This window comes from Mytilus edulis, chromosome 13 (genome assembly GCF_963676685.1).
Source record: "Mytilus edulis chromosome 13, xbMytEdul2.2, whole genome shotgun sequence".
NCBI classification, from domain to species: domain Eukaryota; kingdom Metazoa; phylum Mollusca; class Bivalvia; order Mytilida; family Mytilidae; genus Mytilus; species Mytilus edulis.
In genome coordinates this window covers 41,210,460-41,228,644 of record NC_092356.1, presented here as the reverse complement: position 1 = coordinate 41,228,644, position 18,185 = coordinate 41,210,460, and the positions used below count along the sequence as shown (strand labels likewise).

General features: G+C 32.0%; 1 protein-coding gene across 6 annotated transcripts in view; it reads left to right on the top strand.

The window, feature by feature from the left end:
• The first annotated feature begins 10,184 nt into the window (after nucleotides 1-10,184).
• LOC139501264 (cilia- and flagella-associated protein 74-like) overlaps nucleotides 10,185-18,185 on the top strand; it is a 42,028-nt gene continuing 34,027 nt past the window's right edge. For 5 of the 6 annotated variants that reach the window (XM_071290286.1, XM_071290289.1, XM_071290290.1 and 2 more), the window contains exons 1-5: nucleotides 10,202-10,288; nucleotides 14,104-14,254; nucleotides 15,797-15,931; nucleotides 16,665-16,763; nucleotides 17,782-17,886. In XM_071290286.1, coding sequence (XP_071146387.1) covers nucleotides 14,109-14,254; nucleotides 15,797-15,931; nucleotides 16,665-16,763; nucleotides 17,782-17,886 — 485 coding nt within the window. In that variant the 5' untranslated portion in view covers nucleotides 10,202-10,288; nucleotides 14,104-14,108. Of the gene's footprint in view, nucleotides 10,289-14,103; nucleotides 14,255-15,796; nucleotides 15,932-16,664; nucleotides 16,764-17,781; nucleotides 17,887-18,185 lie in introns of all 6 variants that reach the window. The other variant, XM_071290291.1, reaches the window with a different exon arrangement.

The following is an 18,185-nucleotide window of genomic DNA, read 5'->3' as shown; positions in this document are numbered from 1 at the left end:
TCATTGGGGGAATCTCGCATCACCTTTTCTCCGTTCAGCGTGCACATGTCGTTTGCATAATTTTGTCGCTAGGTTGCTGTCTCATTGACGTTTACCCCATAATCTGTTTGTTGCACACTATATATTTGCAAACATGCAGTTAAAGATGTTATTTCATATATAATAAAGTGAGAAAATGCAGAAGAGAAGACCAAAGGACTTAATAGAAGAAAAAAAAAGGATATTTTTCTGTCTTCAAAAACGACCTGTTTGGTCACTCGTATATTGGTTGTCTATAAATATAGTTCCTGACAGTTTTATGAATGTAAACTATAAGTACTGTGTCTTTTAGGGGAACATGTATAGTTAATTAACATTATAAGTTATGTTATTTGTTTGATAGTGATATACATGTATCATTATTTCTTGAAATTTGAACTTTTTCGGATTGCATTGTGGGATGAAGTGTCAAAAATGTATGAAAGGCAACTCTGTCTACTTAATCAGCGAAAAAATCGTTGTTTTAAAAGTGCGACTTTTCCCATGTGTCTAATGACTTTATATTTCATGTCATTAAACAGTTCATAATAAGTAAGTACACGAGTTTGTGTTAAGATGTACTACAGATTTCAACTTTTGTTTTATTGAGTAACCGTAAATCTTAAAAAAATGTGTGTTTGCCAAAAAAAAAAAAAAAAATATGTCTTCACTGGGAACTCCAGAGCTGAAACGTACAGACTTCAGTTTAGCAGGGACGTAACTGTATTGCCATTTTGCGCATAGAATCTTTACAGACACAGTCAGTGTAGCACAATTGTGCTTCCCAACGACATGTCTACTTAGTTACCGAATGATGCATCCAAATAATGACTGCGCGATACATTCTCCGAAATTTTGCAATCCTTGGTCATAAACCACACCCTTTCGTAGTAAGACAAAAAATTCTATATATAAAGGTGTCGTCCTAAAGTTGAACAACAAACTGACTAGTGTAACTTAAGAAAATAAAGTTAAAACTTTATAAAGTTTAGACTTAAAGGTCTCCACACTAAAATTGTGATGGACACAAAGGCCTTTAAACACAGGCCCTCTATTACTGATGCTGTACCCTTCCTACCTTTCTTTTAAATCTTCTAACACTTCTTAGTCATATACTTGTTTGAATCAAGTACAAACTGATATTATAATTTATGTTTCTCAATAAATCAATCAATACTACAAGGCATTGATGAACACATTTTATTAGATGTAGCTGCTTCATGTCCAGCGACAAATATATCAGTCACATTTCAAAAAGATAGTAACATATATGTGTTGCAAAACATTACTTTAGTTAATTAAAAACTCCAGTTAATAGATCATACAAAGCATTCAAGAAGAACTTTTAATCATCGATGAATCTGCTTCATGTCCAGCGACAAATATATCAGTCATAATACAAGAAGATAGTATATGTATGTGTTGCAAAATATTGTTTTGGTCAATTTAAAAACCCTTCAACGGATTCTTGTTTACCAAACCAAATACGGTGTACGAAAGGTCTTAATAAACCCTGATTTATTTTATTGCTTTTTTGGTGTTTAATGCCACTTTCATCACTACTGGCTTTGTCATTGCAGACAGTTTTTTTTATCAGCAAAAAGAAAACAGCTTAAAAAAAGCCCAAACAAATGGTAGCATCAGCAAAGTGATTATGTCATTCATATATATGTGTAGTCGTTGTTGGGATGCTGTCTCATTGGGGGAATCTCGCATCACCTTTTCTCCGTTCAGCGTGCACATGTCGTTTGCATAATTTTGTCGCTAGGTTGCTGTCTCATTGACGTTTACCCCATAATCTGTTTGTTGCTCACTATATATTTGCAAACATGCAGTTAAAGATGTTATTTCATATATAATAAAGTGAGAAAATGCAGAAGAGAAGACCAAAGGACTTAATAGAAGAAAAAAAAAGGATATTTTTCTTTCTTCAAAAACGACCTGTTTGGTCACTCGTATATTGGTTGTCTATAAATATAGTTCCTGACAGTTTTATGAATGTAAACTATAAGTACTGTGTCTTTTAGGGGAACATGTATAGTTAATTAACATTATAAGTTATGTTATTTGTTTGATAGTGATATACATGTATCATTATTTCTTGAAATTTGAACTTTTTCGGATTGCATTGTGGGATGAAGTGTCAAAAATGTATGAAAGGCAACTCTGTCTACTTAATCAGCGTAAAAATCGTTGTTTTAAAAGTGCGACTTTTCCCATGTGTCTAATGACTTTATATTTCATGTCATTAAACAGTTCATAATAAGTAAGCACACGAGTTTGTGTTAAGATGTACTACAGATTTCAACTTTTGTTTTATTGAGTAACCGTAAATCTTAAAAAAATGTGTGTTTGCCAAAAAAAAAAAAAAAAATATGTCTTCACTGGGAACTCCAGAGCTGAAACGTACAGACTTCAGTTTAGCAGGGACGTAACTCTATTGCCATTTTGCGCATAGAATCTTTACAGACACAGTCAGTGTAGCACAATTGTGCTTCCCAACGACATGTCTACTTAGTTACCGAATGATGCATCCAATTAATCTTATGTTATGAAAATAGAGACCCACCCTTCCCCCCTTTGCCAATGGTGATACACACTGCCTCTTTTCAGCCTCCCTGCCAACGCTTGATATTGTATGACTTATATAACGTCCCAATTCAAGTTTGGATACACCCGAAGGATTCAGCGGCCGAATAGAACATAAGGCAGTGTTGGTTATATATTTAAACAAAGACAGGTTTGGGAAAACCGTGACTAACCACAGTTTATTAAGTATGCATGTAATTATTTCAATTATACAATAATACAAATACAAATACAAATATTTTATTGGCACAAACACAATTACAATTAAAAACCAATTGTTCAGAGAACAATTGAAGGTCTTTCCATTGAAAACAATGTATTTTAATATGAAAGTTGTAAAATTAAGTTTAAAATGTCATTTCAATCGTCAACTGATAGGTTATTGTACGCTGATTCCAGAAATATATGGATTCTATACAATATTTTTTTAAATAAGGGAGATAATTTGTTACTTCCGGTTTGAAAAATGTTACTTCCGATAATATTTGAATATTTAATTGACACTGATTCCAAAATGATCTGGTTCTATATACTTTTTTATTAATAAAGTACAACAAAAAATAGTTACTTCCGGTTTACACAAGGTCACTTCCGGTTGTTTTTTTCAAGGTTAAATGGTTTGATACCTTTTGCCAAAAGTCTCATGGCTATATGAGCTGAAAGCAAAGGTGAAAAACTAGAACGTCAAATTAATCTATGACCTTGAGATCAATTTCAAGGTCATAAACCAAGGACCTCAAATCAAAAGACCATAGGTCTTAATAATATTTGGTTAATCAGTTATATCACCAAACGCGTATTTTTAAATACAAGAGGGGAGAAAACTCACTTTTACGTTTAACGTACTCTTGCAATCAAAATGTATGTGTTACGACATGTCGCAACTAACAATTTAGAAAAAATAATATGTCGATATCTTATACGGTTTCTGGAAATTAGTGGAAATAAGCCAAATTCAAAAATTAGAATATGACCTTGACCTTTGACCTTGACCTAATTTTTATTTTTTTGGACCAAGGACCTCAAATCAAAAGATCCTTGGTCTCTAGCACTTATGGTTTACAAGATAGAAATGCATATCACTTATATCAAATGCATAAGGGGAAATAACTCTCATATGGAGCGTTCATATCACTTCGGTCAAAATAGGACAAATCATGCGAAGGATATAACGAGCAATTTTGTAAAATAAATTTGTCATAATATTTTACGGTTGCGAAGGAGATGCGCTAACAAGGAAAACAGTGTTTGGGGAGATAACTCCTACAAAGAAAAGTATTTGTTTACGCAGGGTAAATTTCAAAAGCGCATAAACTGTTCGATATCATATACCAAATATCTAAGCGACATATTGCAAAACAAATGTTTATCGCAAGAAGAAAATTAGGCGGAAGAAAAAAAAAAAAAAAAAAAAATAATCAGAAGAAAAACAATAGGTCTTTCCACAGAAAAGTGGAAAGACCTAATAATTGGCAATGGCCCATACAACTGGTATACAAATAGTAATAATGCATAGAATAGCAATAGGCATATTTAGAACAATATCATCGAACGATATCAATTGAACATAATGCTAAATGAATTAAGGCAAATACAAAATGTAAGTAATGCATGAATACAAAAGATAAATGATGTGCAATAAAAACTGTGGTTCTCAAACATCAAGACTAAACTACACATGAAAATACAATGAATACAATATACATGGTAAACAATATAAAAAAAATAATAAAATAAACCAAACATGACAATACGAACTTAAAAGACAGTTCATGAACTGATTTTCATGACATATATATACATGAATGAGGGTCGGGAGGGTGGGAATAAAAATCTTTAGCCTTAGTTTAAACAAGGTGTTCGCTGCTGCAAGTTATTATTTTGAATGCTGAAACTGCCGATGATGCCAGACGATGATAATTTACTTAAATTTGATTGGCTAATTAATGAGGCGGGAAATATGAATACTAGCTCTTGATTGGTTGATATGAAATGCCAGACATATCAAGGGTACCTATGCTGCATCCTGATTGGTCAATATGAATAACGTTATGATATAGAGGCACAGGAGATATAAACAATGTACCTAGTTACCAGATAAGATTGCAATGCAATCTCTGCCCTGCGATTTCAACCATGATTAATAATATATTTAAATAAAATATTCACATTAATCTTATGTTATGAAAATAGAGACACACCCTTTCCCCCTTTGCCAATGGTGATAAACACTGCCTCTTTTCAGCCTCCCTGCCAACGCTTGATATGGTATGACTTATATAACGTCCCAAATCAAGTTTGGATACACCCGAAGGATTCAGCGGCCGAATAGAACATAAGGCAGTGTTGGTTATATATTTAAACAAAGACAGGTTTGGGAAAACTAACCACAGTTTATTAAGTATGCATGTAATTATTTCAATTATACAATAATTGAACATAATGCTAAATGAATTAAGGCAAATACAAAATGTAAGTAATGCATGAATACAAAAGATAAATGATGTGCAATAAAAACTGTGGTTCTCCAAAAAAAATCCAAACCTGTATTTAGAGGTAGGGGAATAGTGTATAAATATTTGTACTCAGAAAAATAAAACTAAGATTACAATGATATTGAAAATTTTATGATTAGAAAACCATTTTATACCATTTTTGGAAGTGCTTGTAAGATTTCCATCGTACTGTATAGAACGTTCACTTTCGATTGTTAAACTTATAATTAATAAGTATGAGAATAAAAATCTTTAGCCTTAGTTTAAACAAGGTGTTCGCTGCTGCAAGTTATTATTTTGAATGCTGAAACTGCCGATGATGCCAGACGACGATAATTTACTTAAATTTGATTGGCTAATTAATGAGGCGGGAAATATGAATACTAGCTCTTGATTGGTTGATATGAAATGCCAGACATATCAAGGGTACCTATGCTGCATCCTGATTGGTCAATATGAATAACGTTATGATATAGAGGCACAGGAGATATAAACAATGTACCTAGTTACCAGATAAGATTGCAATGCAATCTCTGCCCTGCGATTTCAACCATGATTAATAATATATTTAAATAAATTATTCACAATAATGACTGCGCGATACATTCTCCGAAATTTTGCAACCCTTGGTCATAAACCACACCCTTTCGTAGTAAGACAAAAAAATTCTATATATAAAGGTGTCGTCCTAAAGTTTAACAACAAACTGACTAGTGTAACTTAAGAAAATAAAGTTAAAACTTTATAAAGTTTAGACTTAAAGGTCTCCACACTAAAATTGTGATGGACACAAAGACCTTTAAACACAGGCCCTCTATTACTGATGCTGTACCCTTCCTACCTTTCTTTTAAATCTTCTAACACTTCTTAGTCATATACTTGTTTGAATCAAGTACAAACTGATATTATAATTTATGTTTCTCAATAAATCAATCAATACTACAAGGCATTGATGAACACATTTTATTAGATGTAGCTGCTTCATGTCCAGCGACAAATATATCAGTCACATTTCAAAAAGATAGTAACATATATGTGTTGCAAAACATTACTTTAGTTAATTAAAAACTCCAGTTAATAGATCATACAAAGCATTCAAGAAGAACTTTTAATCATCGATGAATCTGCTTCATGTCCAGCGACAAATATATCAGTCATAATACAAGAAGATAGTATATGTATGTGTTGCAAAATATTGTTTTGGTCAATTTAAAAACCCTTCAACGGATTCTTGTTTACCAAACCAAATACGGTGTACGAAAGGTCTTAATAAACCCTGATTTATTTTATTGCTTTTTTGGTGTTTAATGCCACTTTCATCACTACTGGCTTTGTCATTGCAGACAGTTTTTTTTATCAGCAAAAAGAAAACAGCTTAAAAAAAACCCAAACAAATGGTAGCATCAGCAAAGTGATTATGTCATTCATATATATGTGTAGTCGTTGTTGGGATGCTGTCTCATTGGGGGAATCTCGCATCACCTTTTCTCCGTTCAGCGTGCACATGTCGTTTGCATAATTTTGTCGCTAGGTTGCTGTCTCATTGACGTTTACCCCATAATCTGTTTGTTGCACACTATATATTTGCAAACATGCAGTTAAAGATGTTATTTCATATAACTAGAAAACACTTTCCCCCTACTTTCAAGAAACTTTGTTGAAATGTTTATATCTATTGACATTAGCTCCACATCGATTTTATAAATTTTAGAATTTTCATTCCCATGTTATGAAGAGAGATTTATCCTTAAAAAAGAGAGAATTTTCCAATTTTGAACAAAAATGCATCCATCACCTTTAATTAAACTTTGGTGAATTGTTTACACTATTGACCTAAGGTCCCTTTTGAATTAAATAAATTTCAGATTATACATTTCTGTGTTATGAATTTTTATATATGCTAAAAAAAAGAAGGGATTTTATAGTTTTGGACACCTATAAGTGCGGGAGTTTCTGGCTACATTGAAAACCCATTGGAGGCCTTCAGCTGTTGTCTACTCTATGGTTGGGTTGTTGTCACTTTGACACTTTCCTTATTTCCCATCTCAATTATTCACATAAACACTTCCACATCATTTTATAAAACTTGGGTGAATTGTCTATGTCTGTTGACTTCAGCTACATTCCAAAATTTAAAACAAGATTAACAACTACAGGTGCCAAAATAGCCTTCAACAATGACAAAAGCTCATACAGCACAGTCAGCTATAAAAGACCTTAAAATGACAAATATAAAACAAATGAAATGAGAAAACAAATAGACTAATAATTGTACAAAACAAAATAGTTCAACCTTTAAGCAAGCTTAAAAGGAATCAAGACATATCATGCGCTTACAGTGCAGCTATTTATTAACAAACTCCATATTCAAACACTCAAACAACTAATTCATAGAGAGGGGTGGAAGTTGAAGCCCCCTTTTTTTATCAGTCAATGCATTTGAATGAAGACATGTACACATCAACTCAATTTGTTAATACACATTTCCAGTCTAGCTTTAAATACATTTGTAACGACCTTTAACCCCACTGACAATTTGCGTCTGTGTCCATACTTGTTTCATATATAATAAAGTGAGAAAATGCAGAAGAGAAGACCAAAGGACTTAATAGAAGAAAAAAAAAGGATATTTTTCTTTCTTCAAAAACGACCTGTTTGGTCACTCGTATATTGGTTGTCTATAAATATAGTTCCTGACAGTTTTATGAATGTAAACTATAAGTACTGTGTCTTTTAGGGGAACATGTAAAGTTAATTAACATTATAAGTTATGTTATTTGTTTGATAGTGATATACATGTATCATTATTTCTTGAAATTTGAACTTTTTCGGATTGCATTGTGGGATGAAGTGTCAAAAATGTATGAAAGGCAACTCTGTCTACTTAATCAGCGTAAAAATCGTTGTTTTAAAAGTGCGACTTTTCCCATGTGTCTAATGACTTTATATTTCATGTCATTAAACAGTTCATAATAAGTAAGCACACGAGTTTGTGTTAAGATGTACTACAGATTTCAACTTTTGTTTTATTGAGTAACCGTAAATCTTAAAAAAATGTGTGTTTGCCAAAAAAAAAAAAAAAAAATATGTCTTCACTGGGAACTCCAGAGCTGAAACGTACAGACTTCAGTTTAGCAGGGACGTAACTCTATTGCCATTTTGCGCATAGAATCTTTACAGACACAGTCAGTGTAGCACAATTGTGCTTCCCAACGACATGTCTACTTAGTTACCGAATGATGCATCCAAATAATGACTGCGCGATACATTCTCCGAAATTTTGCAATCCTTGGTCATAAACCACACCCTTTCGTAGTAAGACAAAAAATTCTATATATAAAGGTGTCGTCTTAAAGTTTAACAACAAACTGACTAGTTTAACGTAAGAAAATAAAGTTAAAACTTTATAAAGTTTAGACTTAAAGGTCTCCACACTAAAATTGTGATGGACACAAAGACCTTTAAACACAGGCCCTCTATTACTGATGCTGTACCCTTCCTACCTTTCTTTTAAATCTTCTGACACTTCTTAGTCATATACTTGTTTGTATCAAGTACAAACTGATATTATAATTTATGTTTCTCAATAAATCAATCAATACTACAAGGCATTGATGAACACATTTTATTAGATGTAGCTGCTTCATGTCCAGCGACAAATATATCAGTCACATTTCAAAAAGATAGTAACATATATGTGTTGCAAAACATTACTTTAGTTAATTAAAAACTCCAGTTAATAGATCATACAAAGCATTCAAGAAGAACTTTTAATCATCGATGAATCTGCTTCATGTCCAGCGACAAATATATCAGTCATAATACAAGAAGATAGTATATGTATGTGTTGCAAAATATTGTTTTAGTCAATTTAAAAACCCTTCAACGGATTCTTGTTTACCAAACCAAATACGGTGTACGAAAGGTCATAATAAACCCTGATTTATTTTATTGCTTTTTTAGTGTTTAATGCCACTTTCATCACCACTGGCTTCGTCATTGCGGACAGTTTTTTTTATCAGCAAAAAAAAAAGAAAACAGCTTGAAAAAAAACCCAAACAAATGGTAGCATCAGCAAAGTGAATATGTCATTCATATATATCTGTAGTCGTTGGGATGCTGTCTCATTGAGGGAAACTCGCATCTACTTTTCTTCGTTTGACAGCGTGCACATGTCGTTTGCATATTTTTGTCGCTAGGTTGCTGTCTCATTGACGTTTACCCCACAATCTGTTTGTTGCACACTATATATTTGCAATTATGCAGTTAAAAATGTTATTGCATATGAATAATAAAGTGAGAAAATGCAGAAGAGAAGACCAAAGGACTTAATAGAAAAAAAGCAAGGATATTTTTCTTTCTTCAAAAACGACCTGTTTGGTCACTCGTATATTGGTTGTCTATAAATAAAGTTCCTGACAGTTTTATGAATGTAAACTATAAGTACTGTGTCTTTTATGTGAAAATGTATAGCTTAACATTATAAGTTATTTGTTTGATAGTGTTATGTATCATCATTTCTTGAAATTTGAACTTTTTCAGATGGCATTGTGAAATTTAGTGTCAGAGTTTAAAAAAATCAAGATGTGCTACACATTTTCAACTTTTGTTATATCAAGGATTTGTATGGATTGTCTTATTATACAAATCCTTGGTTTTATAAGAGACATATATACACATGATTTAAGGGTGGGAATTGCAATAACTGTTTATTTATGTAAATCTGTTGTTATTAAACGGAATAAAGCAAAGTAGTCTAAAGGTTTTCTGACTTCTTCCCCATTCACGGGTAGAACACCAGTCTCATAGTATATAGTTACTAGTTTATATCAAAATCAAGAAAATGTGTACACGGTCACCAGGCCACACAAATCTGTGTCCACACTTGTTATATTGTAACAATTTTTAAAATATTTAATCATTTTAATTTAAAGTATTTAATCATTTTTATTTGAAGTTTTTAATCATTTTTATCTTAAATATAATTTCTAAATGGCTACTAGTACTCTCTTCTCCCTTTTCACAGCTAACACAAATCCTGTCTGATTCACTATTTACATGCAAGAGCGGACTTGGCTCATCGGGTTTTAGCATACTCTATGATCAAATCACGTATTAAACGTGACGTGAAACGAGATTGTTGTTGCTACAGATGGCGGATAGTTTGTAAACAGTTTTAGAAAAAGGTTAAAAATGCCCTTAATTACTCGTAGTGATCTTTAGAAACGTCTCCTTGAATCTACCCTAGCTAATCCACCAATAAACCAAAACGTTTGTTACTAAATTTGACGCACTTGTGCAAATATTCTCACTGTAGTCCGTAGAAATCATCTTATTATTTATATTTTTTTCATACAGTGATAGTGATACACCGGCATTATAATTTATATGCATTTTATTGGTTAACTGCATTGTTTGTATGTGTTCATTTTGATATAACTGAACTAGGCTTGTATCCTTGTCATTGCCCTGTGATAGAATAAATATCGTAAAGTGGTTTTACTAAAACTGCATGTAATATAACAAAGACGTCTAAACTGTATGAATTTGTATTGATGACTAAAGTACAAGATAACGTCATAAGTACACAACGTTGGATATACAATAATGCCGTGTTACGTTAACGTTCTCTTCTGTGCGTGATTTCCAACAATAAACAAGACACAAAAATGCATTGACCCATACATCTTATACATGCCTTATCGCTATTTGTCCGCCATTAGTCATTACTGGAGAGGACATCACAAAAGTTCCCATAAAATTTTGACATCAAAATGTCTTTTGCCAGTATATTCAGAAAGTTGAATGTGGGCGGAATATGGAAGAAGGGTCTTTGGCTGCAATGGAAAAGTGATAGTTCAATGTTGTATGACGTCAACAGTTCAAGCGGGATAGATTCTCAGGTCAAGCGGGACAGATTTCCAAATAGCATTAAGATGTATTGTATCTTCTGATTATGTCAGTATATGGTCAGTCTCACTAATTGGCGAGAAGAAATAAAAATTAGCATCATGAAGACAAATTTTAGCAGCAAGAAAGCTTAGACATACTAGTAAAACAATGAATGAATAGAAAAAGTCAACTAACCCTTTCAACGTTATACACGGCATATGCCACAATGACATACACTGTCTGCCACTGCTGTTTGCAGCATATGCCGTGATGACAATAGATTTTTCATCCAGACTCTTAAACTATTCGGTTTTCCTTTGGGTCCTCCCTAACTTTTCCTCTAGGAATCAAGAATATATATACAAGGTCTCATTTGTGCTTGAAATCCCAGGAATTTTTATGGTAAAATCATGCAGTTAAAGGAAAATAGAAGAAAAATGAAAACAAACATTTTGACAAATGCAAATGGCGGAAATTAAAAACGACGCTGTAAATATGGAAATATTTAAGCATTTTTATTGCAAAACTGACAATGAGGATAAGTGAAAAGGTTTCCTGTTTATATCTCAATGCGTTTATTACATTCAATTCATGTAAGAAATATGATTTGATCGATCTTTACGAGACATACATTGTAGAAAAAGGGGGAAAATGGAGGTTGACTGAAAATTTTAAAGACTGAGCCACTTATTTGAGCCACGATTACATTATACATTGCGTATGGGGCAATACACTATGGAATCAAGCAACTGGTGTTTTCTTTACTATATGACAGATAAAACAACAAAATGAATAAAGATTGAAAGTTATTTTTATTAAAAATTCAACACAAATACTATAATTTACACCTTTTACCTGTTAATTACATTTTTTTGTACCTTAAACTGCAGGTAGTCTAATTTTTTGTGTAGCGTTGAAAGGGTTAAGTATATGTTGTTCAAAAATTTAAAGGTTCAAATTTTGTAGCACTACATTAATGTAATGCATTTTTAAGCATATGGCAATTTCTTTAAACATACTGAGGAGCCAATCCTTCAGTCATCTTATACTAGATGTAAAAAAAATGACTAAACAAATTATTGGAATAAAAAAAATACCCCCCCCCCCCCCCCCAAAATAAAAAATGAAAAATTTGTCTTGTATATCATTAACAAAATATGTTCATGAAACGACTCTATGTTTTTCGCTATTTGTTTTGAATAAGAGCTGTATGTATATATTACAATATTGTCATATTTTGAATTATTTAGAGGGCATCAGGGTAGATTAGTATACTAACTGATTTTACCCTCTTTGAATAAAGTATTTAATATTATCAAATATCCAACAAAGGACTATTAGAACTTCTTAAACTAGTCCTTCACTGCAACAATTTCACTTTTAACAATAGAACTTATCTACAAGTCGGTGGCACAGCCATGGGCACCAAAGTGGCTCCGTCTTTTGCTAATATCTTCATGGGACATCTAGAGGAGAAACTACTAAATGGATTCCCTCTTAAGCCATTCTTATACCTTAGGTTCATTGATGATATTTTTATTATTTGGACGCATGGTAAAGAATGGCTTAATAAATTCATACAACACATGAATTCTCAGCATAGAACAATCAAATTCACTGCTGAAATATCTGAAGAACAAGTTGTATTCTTAGACACTATCGTGAAATTCCGTAAAACGTTAGGCACAGTAGAGGTTGAACTATATACCAAACCCACTGATACCCATTCGTACCTCCACTACGATTCGGAACATCCAATACCATGCAAAAAAGCTGGACCCTATGGGCAGTTCCTTCGGGTGAAAAGAAACTGCACAAATGATGCAGATTTTCGTAAACACTCGGCAACTTTGTTGAAATATTACAAATTCCGAGGCTACAATGAAACTCTTCTCAATACTAGCCTTATTAAAGCAGAAGCAAAAGACCAGAAAGCATTATTAAATCCAGTCAAAAAAAGAAACCAAAAAAATGACAAGAATTCCACTAGTGTTGAGCTATACAAAAGCCAGTCCTAATCTAAGACAGATTATTGACACTACTTGGACACTGTTGCATATCAAAGAAACAACCAAACAGATTTTTAGTGAACAACCTCTCTTTGCCTACAAAAGAAATAAAAACCTCAAAGATATTCTAGTTAGAGCGGCATTCCAATATCCGCCCATCACACCGGGGACATCAGGTATTATTAGTACACTAAATAAGTTGACCAAATGCAGCAACGACGAATGTAGCTATTGCCCTTGGATTAATTTCCGAAGGTCTTTCACAAGCACATTCACAGAACACAAATATAGAAAAAATTATATTGGGGACTGCAACACACCTTAAATATTATTTACATGATTACATGCAAGTCTTGTAAACAACAATATGTTGGCAAAAGCAAACGTCCATTCAAAGCTTGACTCGGCGAACGTCTTCGATATGTTAAAAATAAGTCATTGGAGCCCACTGGTAAACATTTCAACCAGACAGGGCACAACATCCACCATATGTCTTTTGAAATCACCGAAGTCCTCTGGAACGATCCTAATGACCACACGTCGGACGTCCTTAGGAGTAAAAGAGAGGATTATTGGATCCTCCAACTCAGAGCGCTAAAACCCATTGGAATCAACAGTTTAGAGACTTCCAAATTTCAGTACACCACTCACTCTATTCTCTATAAAGTATTTAATATTAATATGACCTAATAATACCTTATAGTTTTTTTATCTTTTACTAATAATAAAAATATTTGTTCATGTTTAGACAGAATAATTTGTGTCCTGCATATATAGATTGTTCTTTTGGTCTGAAATAAAAAAAGATTAGATTATCTTATAATTTGGGCTTAAACCCTGTCAACTCTGCATGTACATAAGTTACAAAAATCCACTTGTATTAATTTTTTTTATAGAGCACTTATTAAGTCTCTGTTCCAGTCTGCTCTCTAAATAAATCAAATCATTAATACAATGATGAGCCAATCATTATATATAAGTGGATATTACTTGTAATCAGATTTCTTATAAATTTGTGTAGATAAAAAAAACATTTCAGAAAATGTCATCAAATAAATATGAATTGTTAAAATTCAGATTATTTTTATTGTTGTTTACAGGTGACATGGATGAAGATTATGGTCATATGTTTGGTGGTGAGGAATATTTAGATGATGATGGTTTTGATGATGACATCATTGATTATGACGATGGGGATGCAGGAGGAGATGACCTTGACCTCGGTTCTGAAGAAGATGCAGAGTCTCAAATGTAAGTAACATACTGTGGATTCATTAATACAGTTAAAAAAACCCAATGTGAACTCGTGATAAAAAGCTGAGATAGATACACACAGAAACGTAAACAAAATAAAGTGGCCTGCCCTCCACTGGTACCCTGTCCCTTTCAATTTCTAGCTGAAGCACTGATTATTATTCATGAGTACACTGTACATGATGTTTAAATTTGTTCTTGGATAAAGATAAACCACTAATTAAAATACTCAACAAAATACAAATTTCATATAGGCTGGTATGTAGAATATTCCACACCACGAAAATCAAGTATCAACTCTAATACAGTATTTACCAGGTTTCAGAAGGATATATGGAATTTGGGTGGCTGCCAACCAGTTCCTGTGACTAAATGAAGGCAAAGCTAGATTTTCATGATTTAAGCTTTTATAAATTGTTAAGTTGTAGACCTTTGAGTAGTGAAAAGAGGTACTTGGAGCATTGTCCATACAATAACTGAAAACACTTTGACAAAGTCTTTTCAAATTTATTATGTTGTTTGCCGTGACTAAGTGAAGATCAAGTTTGATTTTACTTTTATCGTAGTTGTGTTACGTTGTAGACCTTTAAGTAGTGAAAAGTGATACTTAGATCGGTTTTTGCCTAGCCATTTCTGAACCCAGTACAAAAAGTCATTTTTATGCCCCACCTACAATAGTAGAGGGGCATTATGTTTTCTGGTCTGTGCCTTCGTTCGTCCGTCTGTGCATCTGTTCGCTTCAGGTTAAAGTCGAGGTAGTTTTTGATGAAGCTGAAGTCCAATCAAATTGAAACTTGATACACATGTTCCCCATGATATGATCTTTCTAATTTTAATACCAAATTATAGTTTTGATCCCAATTTCATGGTTCACTGAACATAGAAAATGATAGTGCAAAGTTCAGGTTAAAGTTTTTGGTCAAGGTAGTTTTTGATGAAGTTAAAAGTTACATCAACTTGAAACTTAGTACACATGTTCCCTATGATATGATCTTTCTAATTTTAATTCCAAATTAAAGTTTTGACCCCAATTTCATGGTCCACTGAACATAGAAAATGATAGTGCGAGTGGGGCATCCGTGTACTATGGACACATTCTTGTTTTCCCTTGATCCTGTTCGAGGTCTGTCAATCTTACAGTCTCGATTTACGTAGATTGGTATCTGAAAAAGAAAAGCTTGATAATTCACTCTGAAAATATTTCAATACAAAAATATCAGGAAATAAAGCATACATTTCTGTTATCTTACAGCATTGAATTAAACAAGTACAGGTAATATAGCCTGTACACCAAACATCATACATGTAGGAAAATTGAATATTATGTGCGCTACAAATTAATACATATATTTAAGTACTGTAAATTCAGAAATTATTGCAGGCATTTATTATTGCGATTTTTCCCATTTTAGACAAAAATGTGAGTTTAAATGTTTGTGATTATAACCCTGTCACAACTTTTTCGCAATAATAAAAACTTATTATTTCTGAATTTTCAGTATTCTTTGTGTTGAGGGTAAAATTTGTTCATTTTTTCAGTGAGGAGCCAACACCTGAGTTACTTGAAGAAAAGATCTCCAAAAAAGAACAGCTACATATGATCCACCTGCGTGCCTTACTGAATGAAATGACAGAGAAAGTAAAACACCATCAATATCTGACAGAAAAAACTAGGTATGGGGATCTTTGATATAACAAGTTCATTAATTTAACAAGTAAAAAATAACAATCAATAACATATTTATAAATTACATTTACATGCTACAAAAAAGAAGTAATGAAAAGACAAGGTGTTATCACTTATATTGATAGCATAAAAGTACTAAAATTTGAAATGGTAACAGATTTTGTTTCTATTTTTGCGTTTTATCAAGATAATAACTAAATATTGCTTATTTTTCATTTATTTGTCATTTGCAATGTCTAAAATTACAAACCAATGCAATGGAATGACAACGATTGGAACCCACTAGTAAAAATATTTTTGAAGTTGTTTCTGTCCAAGAATTGAACAATAGATAACCAACAGGTTTAATAGTTCCCAAAATGACAAAATCAAGTAGCAAATGGGACTATATTTTTTATGGAATTCTGGAAAATTTTATGAAAATCTTTCAAATGGTTACTTTTAAAAGTAGTTTACTAATATTTTTCAAAGCACAAAAATACTACTGAAAGAAAATTGATTAAAAACTTTTGTACAAGAAATAGAAAATAATATGTTAAGAAAACAAATATTGAACATATGGGAATATGGAAAAGTGGAAATGTATCCAATTAATATTACTGCTCAGACAAAAGATAGTGAAATTTAACCACAAAAAAAAAAAAAAATTCTTGCTAATTTTTTTAAAATACATCTGCACATAAGGGACATATGTATTTATAGATAAATTTTTTATTAAAGAGAAGAAATGAAGCAATGTCGATCAAGAATGAGTCAGTTAGAAACAGAAAGAGACCAAGTGTTCGGTCACATACAGTCTGCAGATTCAGATGGCAACACGTTAGTATATACAATAAAATCACTCTATTGTTTGAAGTAAAAAAAAATATGTTCATGAGTTGATGAGTATACTTCCAAGTACCATGTGTTATAAATTGTTGAACTGAGAGAAATAAACTTCATTTCAGTATTTTATGCAATAACTTAGAAAGCGTATATATGTTAAAAATTTGAAGAGAACATTTGAGAATGGAACCTGTAAGTTATATAAATTGTACATAGCCATAGAACAATACTGTTTAGCAAAAAATGAGGATTGATAAGTATGCCACTAGATGATATTTCACCACTCACTCTGACCACTGATTATTTGTGTATAAATATAACATGCTATTATTTGAACTTGGAATTATTTTTAATTATGGAATTTGCATAATTTCTTGTGCTTGAAATTTTTAATAAATTTCATGTTTATTTGGTATTATGATGTTTTGAGCAGTTCATAACACTTTCCATAAAATGTATTTTGTATTGACATGATAGATAGTGTTGTGCACGTCACAGTACATTTTATTGAAAATGTGCTATCTTCTTTGTAATAGAAAGTGTTGTGCGCAGCACAGAACATTAAAGTAAAGAATAAACATGGAATTTATTAAAAATCTCAAGTACAAGAAATTGTGCAAATTCTGTAATTAAAAATAATTCCAAGTTCAAATAATAGCCTGTTATATTCAATTATTTAAAGCTCTCAAGCCTCACATTTTAAATTTGAAAATTTAACTGTCTCTAGCTGAGAAATATGGCATCACACAAGATGCAGTGGTAGAATCAATATTCAAATTGACAGAACTGGGAAAAAAATCTTTAATTAGACATACATGTTTTAGTTATCTGCACATTTATTAAAACCACTAAGGGAGACAATCATTGATTTTATTAAAATAATTTCATTTACCAGTAAAAGGACAGCAAATTATTTAAAATCAGACATCCTCATGAAGTTTATGGATTAACATTTTTTTTAATCGACCATTTTGTTTGCTTTTTATCTTAATGTTTCTTTAAATATTTTTAGGTCAGCTTTATATAGATTGAGAGATCAGCATGCTAAACTGTGTCAGGAATTAGAAGATGAAAGGACGTTAGAAAAAATGATTCAAGACAGGCTAGAAAATGAAGAGTAGGTTATTTTAACACTTGTATATTTTTTTTTGTGTATATCAAGTGATAGAATTAAGTTACATATGTATCTGAGTCAGATAAAATGTCAAAATGTTTTGAAAATGCTATTCAGATTTACTGATATATTGCTACTAAACTGAATAGGTTTTAGTTCTTTGAATTGCATGGGATATTGAAAATATTTTCAGTTTTCTAAATTTGTCATATAATTCTAAGGGTTTACTGTGTATTTTCTTTTACCTCTATTTCAATGAACAAATATGTGACCATTTTTGCACAACATAATTTGATGATTAT